This window comes from Fukomys damarensis, unplaced genomic scaffold (assembly GCF_012274545.1).
Source record: "Fukomys damarensis isolate Sample0158 unplaced genomic scaffold, DMR_v1.0_HiC HiC_scaffold_30, whole genome shotgun sequence".
Lineage (NCBI taxonomy): Eukaryota > Metazoa > Chordata > Mammalia > Rodentia > Bathyergidae > Fukomys > Fukomys damarensis.
This window is the reverse complement of record NW_022900942.1, coordinates 57,741,302-57,751,736: the sequence shown is the minus strand read 5'-3', so window position 1 is coordinate 57,751,736 and position 10,435 is coordinate 57,741,302. Positions and strand designations below refer to the sequence as shown.

Genomic DNA, 10,435 nt, shown 5'->3' with positions numbered 1-10,435 from the left:
CCTCCTCCTCGTTGTTGCTGAGTCTTTTCCTGACTGCACTCAACTCTCTGAGCTGGTACATCAGGAAAATCCTTTTCTGTAACAGTTTCTCCGCTGTGCTGAGAAGAGGAAGCCCAGCCTTGAGCCAGAAACAAACAATAAATAAATAAAGCTTGAGCAGGCCAGGGCTGAGCTACCTTTCCAGGCTTTTCTGTGCCTTTCCAGGCAAAGCCAGAGATGTGGCTACTACTCCAGGAGGGCCCGGGACACCAGCTGCCGACCTTCCCAAGGTGGAGGGTCACCAGGTCCTGTGAGGGGGGCTGAAGACCATAGAGTAGGGTTTTCAGTCCTTTGCCACCTCCCAGGCCTAGCACTGAGTGTCATATGTGTACCTTAAAAACTGAGTCTTAAAAAGTGAGATGTCAACCCCAGAATTAGGAATTGCTTGTGGCTTGATTTGGGGTAAACTGATCTTAAAGAAATAGCAAAGCTATAAATTGAAAATAAAATAAGGGTTCCCACTTGTAGAGTTTCACCCTCATACAGCAAGGCAGCCCATTCTTCAGCACAGAGACAAGGTATGAAGAAAGGCGTAGAGTGAGGAGGAGGGGAGAATGTGGGAATCACAGCGGAAAGGGGGACTCGACCAGCTGTCTGCAGAGCGGTGGAGGTGGGGGCGGAGGGTGCTCAGCAAGGCACTTGTCACCCGTCACCTCCAGACTCTACTGTGCTTTTGCCACTGGCTTCCCCTGCTGTGGACACAGTTGTCTTTCTGAAGCATTTAAAGTGTAAGTGCAGAAGAAAACATTGGAAACTACCCAGTAAACAGCATTATGCTTTCAATGCCTGTGAGGGCTGAGGAAGAGGAAATGACCTAATCGTACTCCAGTGGAAAAACATAGTTTTTGTGTATGCTAAACTCTCTTGAATTTCTGTTTAGTGGCTATGCTACTAAAACTTTGCCTTCAGAGCCCAGCCTGGGCAGCCTTTTCCGGCGCATCCTTTCAAGGTCTGTGGCAGGATAGCACGTTAGAATGGAGGGAGCTTCGGGTGGTCCAGCCCGGGCTGGGAAGCTGACTCAGGAGAATGTGTTCAACGCAGATCTTACCCTGATATCTTTTATAGGATGTGAATAATGAGCCTAACATTTTACTTTAAAATACATTATACGCCATGGAATTTCACAGCACATTTTCTGGAAGTGCAGATGCCCCAATAGCATAAATGGCAGGTCCAAGATTACAGTTACTTAGTGAAATAGCAGACGCCGGGATTTCTTTTTATAGTGGCAATAGTGTATAAAGGGAAGAGTGTTGGACTTTGATCTTCCCTCTTAATAGCTGAGCAGCCGTGAGCGCATCACTGACCTTGCCAGTATGAGGTTATGATCAGCCCCTATCGCAAGATTGCAGTTAAGGATCAGCAGAAATTATATGCAGAGCTAGCGCCCCCTAGGGGCTTGGTTGGTGAAAGCCACCATCAACCATGAGACAAGTCTCATTTTAGTGCCGCTGTTCTTTACCACAATGCTAGTGTTTTGTTGCGGGAAAGATGGGGTTCTCCCCCTGCTCCCCATTATGTGCAGAGGAAGGGTGGGTGGTATCTCACTTCTGACTGGCTAGTTCTCTACTCCTGTCAAAGGTCTGACAGTCACTAGTAAGAGCTAATGATCAAGAGAGAGCTTTAAGACTTTCTGAGTCAGCCACTGAATATATAATCTACCATACCAATTCTGCCGCTGCTGCCTAATCTGTTACTCATTGCCTCGTCTGAAAGTATTTAAGGGGAAAAATAATTTCTTAAATTTTCAAGGTAAGTTTTTAAGCATGACCCAGAGCATTTGCAAACAGGAACGGCGGGCAGCCCCAGAGATCCATAGCTTGCACCCAGGCCACAGAGCTTGTCCCTGGGGGCGGATGCTAACGTGTGACCTCTGTAGGTTGGTGCAGCATGATCGAGCTCAACTTCAAGGATGCATTTGACTCCTTCGAGAGGCTGAAGAACGAGTCCAGGTGGTCGCAGTGCTATTATGCATATCTGACTGCGGGTGAGTAGACGTCCGCGCGGCGGGGACCTGCCTGCCCGTGGTCAGGTAGGCGTCACGCCTGGAGGGTGGAAAAGTGTGGAGTAGGAAGCAGAGTTCGCATTTCTCCAGCTCTTCCACAGCGTGGTAGCATTTTTTACAGCCAAGTAGATAGCACAAGGATGTACTGTGCTCCCCGAGCCCGCCAGGCTGAGTACCGAACCCAGGAGAGTCCGTACTCTGCCTCGTGGCCCTTTGTCCCGTGGTCCCCCACTGGGCTGCCTGGTCCTGTGCTCTGTCTCTGAAATACTTACTGGGAGCCTTTCCTAATGTGGGATATTTTGCCCTCCACAGCCTTCGCCTTCCCTTGTCTCTTTTCTTTCTTTGCTATATTTTTAATTAGGACTTTTAAAGAGAAAAGGGCTTTTCTGAAAGCCCTTTGGTTCTCAGCCCTAAGGCCCGTTGTCACTATGTGTGTGGCAGCTATGGACCTCTGGCTGTGTGTGTGATCCCTGCAGCGGAAGTTCTCATGTCTTCGGGTGCAAGGCCAGGTGCTTCCTCTCCCCATACTGCTGGGGGCTTGCGGTGGTCGGTGGCTGATGAACGTGTGCCGGACCGATGCGTGACATTTTCCCAGGACAGGGATACCTGGTGCTGCTCTCCCAATCCCCTGAGCTCCTTAGTGTCCTTCCTAGAGTCCTCGTCGTCCCACTCTTGGAGCACGCGGGCTCCACGTAGGATGCATGCTGTGATGGTAGCGCAGGACTTTCTCGCACGCAAAGCTGTCTCCCCAACAAGAGGATGAGGACCATGGTCTTCTGTGTTCTTCCAAAGTTCTGGGAACACAGGCACCCAGGACATAGCGGAACGGGTGGGGTGGTGCAATCCTGTGTGTAACAGCAGTGAGACACACTCGTGCCTCGTTCGTCCTGCCATCATCGCCGTAGGCGTCACTTATTGGTGTAATTCTGCTTGAGAAACTTCATTCTGGTTTCTTACAGTTTGTCAGGGAGCCAGCGGTGATGTGGACGGGGCACAGGTCGTCTTTAAAGAAGTTCAGAAGCTCTTCAAAAGGAAAAACAACCAGATCGAACAGTTCTCAGTGAAAAAGGTATGTTGGGCCTGGTCAGTCTGGTGTATCATTTATCGTGGATGTTTGTAACTGACGCCACTAGGACAGGCTTTAGCGGGCCATGCACACGGCTGGTGACTTACTTGGCCTGCAAAATGCAGTTCACCCCGGTGGGGGGAATTTATCCCTTGATCCTGCTTCTGCCCTGAGTCACAAGTGCTCACTTTGCTGCAAATAACGAAAGCAGATTTGAAAAAGCAAAAACATAAACAGAGACGCTGCAGAGGTAGTGCCTGTCTGGAGAGCAGAGTGTCAGTCTGCAGAGCAGTGGCTTCAGAAGAATCCAGATGGGCAGAGCCTATGGAAGCACAGTGCTGGGCACCCAGGACGGGGCTGCACTGCTGCAGCAGAAAACCAAAGTGTGCATCGGCTTGACCGGCAGAAAGCTGGCCCTGTAGGGACCGTGTCTCAGATTGACTCTGCATTTCTGAGAGTCAGATTTATGAATTACCTGAAGTTATGAAATATGTCATACCCTAAATTCTCCATGATTTTAGTTTTATAAGCTTCCTTTTGCTTCACAAGCAAGTTTTTAAGTTTTATTTGTTTTTATTGAATGCGTATTTCATGAATTTTTTGTTTTTTAGTATAAATTAGACGTGCTCAGGCCTGTTCAAAGTGGTATTTGAGTGTAAGTTGAGTCTGATTTGGGATGCGACTGAGAGCTTGGAACTAAGTAGGAAATTTAAAAATTGATCGATCTATACCTGAACTGCCTCCAGTCTTATATCCTCCACAAAGACCCATTGGGTTGCTACATTATGAATTCAGTGGTTTTTACTGGGTCTCATCCCCTTCCCGTGTTTCCGGTGCGTGGGTAACGAGCACACGTATAGTAGATGGATGTGTTATATAAAACATCTGTATTAAAAACTGGAAAGCCAACATTTTTTCACTACAGAGAGCTTTTCATTGTAGCTCTGAGGAGAGGATCGCTCACGCTGAGTGTAAACCCCGTCCTTCCTATCTCCGGAGGGAGGTTCTATTAGGTTAAATCTGTTCTTGGGCAGCCGAGCCTGACCACCCTGACTCCTTGCAGGCAGAGCGATTTCGGAAGCAAACCCCAAGCACAGTGCTGTGCGTGCTGGCGTCCATCGAGGTGCTGTACCTGTGGAAAGCGCTTCCCAACTGCTCCTTCCCCAGCCTGCAGAGGATGAGTCAAGGTACGGAGAGCCAGCGCAGCCCCGCGCCTGCCTTCCGGCAGTGGCGTCTCACACAGATCTGTCCGTGCTGGATAGAGGGACGCTACAAGGGGAACTCTTCCTATGCCTGGGCCTAGCTCTGCAGTTATGGGGCATATGTGCTTTTTCCCCAGTGAGAGCACTTTGTGGTTGTGGTGGTTGGTTGGTTGGTTTTTGCAGTACTGGGGATTAAGCCCAGAGCCTTTGCACTAAGATACACCCCCAGCCTTTTTTGTTGTTTTTGTTCCTTTTGAGACAGGATCCCACTGGGTTGCTCAGGCTGGGCTCAAAATTATAATCTTCCTACCTCAGCCTCCCAGAGCGCTAGGATTACAGGTATACACGTTAATTTCTGAAGTGTGATTTCCATGCATAAACACACAGACATGCGGACGTTTAGGGCGACCTGTTCAGTGACTGATGGCGATGTACAGCCTGGCATCCACCTCCTGTCGTGACATGGAACATTCCCACCACCGCTCATTTCCCTTGTGCTTCTTTCCAGTCCCCACCCCAAGGTGACTGCTATTCCAGTTTCTATGTTCATTGATCAGTTTTGCCTGTCCTTGAACTTGATATAAATGTAATCATACAGGATCTGCCTTTTTGGAGTAGCTTCATTTGTTCTCCATACTGTCTGTGAGATTTATCCAGGCTGTAGCCTGCGTCCGCGGCCCATTTCTTTCACTGGCTGAGTAGTACTCCACTGTATGGCTGCTCCTACCCCACTGTTTACTCAATTCTTCTGTTGTTGGACGTTTTTACTAGCTCTCACAAATAAAGCAGCTACATGGAGAAGTGTACAGTGTAAGTTTGCAGATCTCTTGCAGAGGCAGACACCATGCTTGTTCCCCTTGGGAAAGTACCTAGGAACATATTTATAAACCTGTGTTTGTTTGATTCCTGACTTAGAAAACCCACAGGCCATCGATAACTGTGATAAAACTATTTTTAGTATAGTCGTAGCAAAATTTCACTGGGGAGAATAGCCTAAATTTGTAATGAAAATGGGACTTTGTGGACTACTAAAAAAATGATATAAAGGTTTCTAGTAGACATCAGAGTGGTATTTTGTAGTCCGGCAAGCATATGCTCCCGACCTGTATGCTGTGGAACCCTGGATATAGGACAGGCAGCGTTGTCGTGCCCACGTCATAAGGAGCAGGTGGCCTCCCAGCAGCCTGGTGACCTCCACGGGTGCCTGGCTGCTGGTGTCCCTGCTGCTGGTCTGAGGACAGCACAGTGCTTGAGTGGCAGAGCCTTTAGTGGTCAGACATCTGCAAGAGGTGAACAAGCTGGGTTTTGCACCCAGAATTATGATTACAAGGAGGGGCTACTATGTTAAAATAAAATGCGTACCTCCAAAAGGATGGCTTCATGAAAGCATCTTTGCAACCTAGATAGGTGCTGCCCTTTCCCAAAAGAGATTTGGTGTGAACATCTTGGACGTATTCCAGAAATAGACCATAGAAATTTCCACTGTAGGAATTTTGCCAGGTTTTTCTGTGGTCACACTTTGTTTTTGACCGAGTGTGTTATCGTTCACTGAATTACATATTCGTATCCTGCTTTCCTATAGATGACTTTTGCCTATTTAAAAAACAAAAACAAGAAAGTTTGCCCTTAAAGGTCAAAATTTTTCCAATGTTGGTAACCCAGAGAGCGAAGGGAACTCCGAGCGAGTTTCACGCGGTGGCCCCATCATTACAGAGGTGTGCGTGCTCCCAGGAGAGCAGCTAGAAGGCTGGGTGTGTCAGTCGTGCTGTGGCCATTTTAAAAGAGCTGCGTGACTTACAGCTCTTCCCTGGTGTCTAACTCACGGGAACAGTGAAGGATCTGAAGACCTTTGTAATTGTACCAGTGCAGGGCCCTGTAGTGAAAGATCCTTAAAACAGATGCAGGCATAGGATAAGTGGTAATTGACAGCCATGAGGTAATTATCGCTGCAGTGAGATTTCACTAAATACCCTCTGCACCCCTTTCCAGGTCGCAAAATGAACGAACTAACAGCAAAGGTCTGTTCTGGGAGAAGGAGGCAGTCCAGAGTGAAAAGGAGATCATTTTTAATAACTTTTTAAAAAGCTAACCTGCTCCTGAGACCTGTTCATTGGGTGCTGCATGGCAGTGCTCCAAATCCGTGCAGCCACGTGGAGCGCACTTTTGTAGAGAAAGAGTCGCCTGCCAGAACACCCTGAAAGCCTGCAGTGTGGATCGTGAGCCTCCGAGTTCTGTGTGTGGCCCTTGTCAGGGTCCCTGTCTAAGCCTTTGTCAGCAGAACTGGGAGGTTGCTGCGGCCCGAGCTTGTGGTTTCATTCTTAGCCCCTGCTTCCTAACTCCCTACCCCACCTACTGCATCTTTCCCTTGTCATTTAAAGCTGTGCATTCTCAGCAGAACACCAGGGTGGTCCTGTTGCAGTTGAAGTCAGACTGTCATCCTCCTGTGAACCTTCTAGTTCACCATTACATCCAGAGTAGATGCTGACCGTCATTCAGTGACAGGCAGTGTCCAGCACAATTGTCTCTCTCCTCTGGCCTATGGCTCCCTGGCCTCCAGCCACACTGCCTTCCAGTTCACCTAGCACAGTTGGCCACAGGGCCTTTGCACATGTTCTTCTCGTGATCCAAATGCTCTTCCCCCAATACTCACATAGCTTCTTCACTCATTTCCTTCACATGTTACTCACACTGCCTTATCTGTGAGGCTTGACCTGCACACAGCCTTCCAGTCCCGCTTCCTGTCTGTTTTTTTACCATAGCACTTTTTATTTAACACATACATTTTACCTGTTTGTCTTTCACACTGTTTGTCTCCCCTGGCAGATGTAAGATTCTTAAGGGCAGGAATATTTTTTTTCCTGGCATGAGTTTCACTCATTGCTAAGATCACAATGCTTTAATACTTTAGGTAATTCACACTTAATCTTAGCCAAAAGGCCAAGCAGTGATTTTAAGTAATTCACAATTTGCAGAGATATTCAAACTGTTCAACGGAGTAGAAAACAAAGTACCAGTGTCCCTTTGAGTCCAGACACCACCTCTCCAAAAAGGGGTGCAGCTACTGTTTGTAGTGACCTGAAGATGCATTTCTACAGATGAGCGTGTATCTGTGCGCGTGTGTGGTCGTGAGCACATACACACCCCAGTCCAGGGCCGCATCTGTGCGTTCAGCCACGGACCCAAAACACTGGGGGAAACACTTGCGCCTCCACAGAGCGCGTGCCGACTTCCTTCCTCATCCACGTCCCCAGCGCGAGCAGCAGGGCAGCCGTCTAAGGGACACTGCCATGTGTCGGGAGTCGGAAGTAACCCAGAGGCCGTGCATGGAGGGTGGGAGGAGGTGGGCTGGTTGTATGCAAGCACCGCGCCGGTGCAGATTTGGGGATCCTCGGGGGACGCTGGAAGCAGGCTCCGAAGGGTGCCGAGGGGGGCGGCGTGTTAGAAGGGAGCGTCCTCTTCCTGCTCTTCCACCTGGGCTTTTCCGGTGATCAGGATTGTGGAGGACTCCAGTGCCAACACAGATCTGCCTCGCTCCTTCGAGGGTCTGTAGTGTCCCGGAGTGTGAGCACCAGCAGTCTGTGTGACTGCTGTCCGACCTGTGAACATGTAGGCAGCCTCCAGTCGCTTGCTGCAGCTGACTGCCTCGTGCCGAGGCCTGAATATATACGTAGGGACGTTCTCGCATCTGTACGCCTGCACCCCCTGCAGCATAAATCCCTAGAAGGGGAATTTCTGAGTCGAAAGCATGTGCTTAGCACATGTGAGGCCCCGATTCGATCCTCGGAACCCCCCAGAATATGTGCCATTTAAATCTTCGTGTAGATCTGACCTCTCTAAGCACACTACACCACTTACAATCCCAGCAGCGATTTCTTTTATTGTCACCTGTAACAACAGGGTTGTCCTGCACAGCGGTTCAGCACAGCTGTGCCATCACGCATGACTAAAGTTTGGGTCACATTGAACATCCTCCCGCTTTTCCTCCTCCTCTCAACCCCTGCCAACCACCATTCTGCCTTCCAATGCCGTGAATCTGACCCATTTCCACTAACATAAGTGGAATCTTTGTCCTTCTCTGGCTGGCTTAAGTCCCCCCGGTTCACCCAAGTTGTTGCATGTGATAAGAATTCCTTTTTGGAAGCTGGATAATATTCCGTTGCGTGTGCATACCACATTTCCTTTATTCGTCTGTTGGTGAGTGTTTCCGTTGTTGCTCTGTCCTGACTGTTGTGAATGATGGTGCAGTGAATATGAGCATTCAAAATGTCTGTGATCCTGCCCTTGGTCCTTTTGGATAAACTCCCAAAAGTGAGGTTGTTAGATGGGAAGTTAGTCCTAGTTCGTTTTTGAGGAAGAGCCACAATGTTTTCCATGGCAGCCACACCCTTCCTACCGACAGTGCCCGAGGTTCCAGTCTGTCTGTATCCTCACCAGCTCCTGATATTCTAGTGTTGTTTTGTTCATAATCCCAACAGCTAGGAGGAAATACATCGTTGGGATTTTGATTTCCATTTTGACAATGCCTAATAATGTTGAGCTTATTTGTTCATACATCCGTTGGCCATTTGTGTGTCTTCTTTGAGAAATATCTATTTCAGTCCTTTTTTAAGAAGAAGAATTTTTGTGTATTTTATCAGTGATATATATATATATTTTTTTTCTTTCTGTTTTTGAGACAGGGTCTCACTATGTAGTGCAGGCTGGCCTTGAAGTAACTATTAACCCAGTCCAGCCTCAAACTCATGGCAATCCTCCTGCCTCAGCCTCCTGAGTGCTGGGAATCCAGGCGTGCACCATCACGGCCAACAAGTGTCCAGAACTGCATGGCAAATAGGAAGTGCCAATTGATATTGAATGGATGAGCTGAACTGGTGAAGGAGTTAGCACAGGAGTGATCGCATCACCATTTCCTTAGCGTGCTGTCTTAACACCCTTTGAGTTATTTTTTGTGTGGTAGTGTCACATCCTGGACACTCGTGCCTCTGCGGGTTTAGATTCTTTTATTCATGTGAACCTTCTCTCCAGTTTCTTCTTCTGTAACTTGAATATATATACAAACTTAACACACAAAAGTTTTATTGAATCTCCATATCTTTATTGGCCCTTAGAAATAATTGTATTGCTCCATTCCCTCCTTCATTAGTGCCAGTATGTTTCCAATTTCTACCCTGCTCGTTTCCTTGGAAAACCTTCCTAACACCCTCCACTTGTACATCTGTCTTCCATTGGTGGGTCTCTGGAGGTGGAGGGGTTGGTCTGACCACCCTCTTCCGTGCCTGGTATACTGCCTCATGCAGATAGATATGTGAAGGTTCTTGCTGCACGACTTTGGAAATCGATGATGCAAAAATTTTTCCATTAATAGAACTTTTTAGAGCAGTTTTAGGTTCATAGCAAAATTGTGCAGAAAGTCCAGAGCCCCTCACGTCCTCCTTCCTGTCCTCTACCACACCTAACCCTACGCACACACAGGGATGGTGCACTGGGCGTCGTCAGTGAACCAGCGCTGACACCTCTTCATCGCGGAAGTTCATCTTTCGCCCTGGGTCAGTCAGGCCCTGCGAGACTCTTGGTCTGGCACCTTCTGTGGGTTTGAGCAAGCGGGGAAGGGCTGAACCCCGCAGTAGGTCTGTTACGAGTACTGTAGGTCTTGTCTCCTCCTCTGCTCACCCGTGGCAACTACTGCTCTTTATTGTCTCCACACTTCTGTCTTGCAGAATATCACATCGTTGGAGTCATACAGTAGGAAGCCTTTTCAGATTAGCTTCTTTCACTCAAAAATATCATGACACAAATTTTGAGAATTTTTTAATATAAACACTACTGATTCATAAAATTCAGGATCCAAGAGTAGTTCTAACAAAAGCTGAAATCTTTCGAAGCGGTACTCAGGTAAGTGAATAGAATATATAATACACATTTCAAGCTTCTAATCTCAATTGAATAGCTAGATTTTTACTGACAAGTTTTAAAATGAGTGAAAAAATTTCCCACACCTTGAGTCTGACCTGTTTCTATATTAATGGTGGTTTTTTTTCTGGCTCGTTAAAGATGTGTATTTTTGCCCTTCTTTCCTTGATTAAGGATCCTCAGTAATGGATGAGGAAGGGAGACTTCCTGAGT

At 47.8% G+C, this 10,435-nt stretch overlaps 1 protein-coding gene across 3 annotated transcripts in view; it reads left to right on the top strand.

Moving 5' to 3' along the window:
- The window catches only part of Ttc39c (tetratricopeptide repeat domain 39C), a 55,362-nt gene that overhangs the window by 40,295 nt on the left and 4,632 nt on the right, over nt 1–10,435 (top strand). For 2 of the 3 annotated variants that reach the window (XM_010643872.3, XM_010643843.3), the window contains 3 exons: nt 1,919–2,026; nt 3,004–3,113; nt 4,174–4,297. In XM_010643872.3, the coding sequence (XP_010642174.1) occupies nt 1,919–2,026; nt 3,004–3,113; nt 4,174–4,297 (342 nt within the window). Of the gene's footprint in view, nt 1–1,918; nt 2,027–3,003; nt 3,114–4,173; nt 4,298–6,301; nt 8,862–10,435 lie in introns of those variants that run through there. The other variant, XM_010643853.3, reaches the window with a different exon arrangement.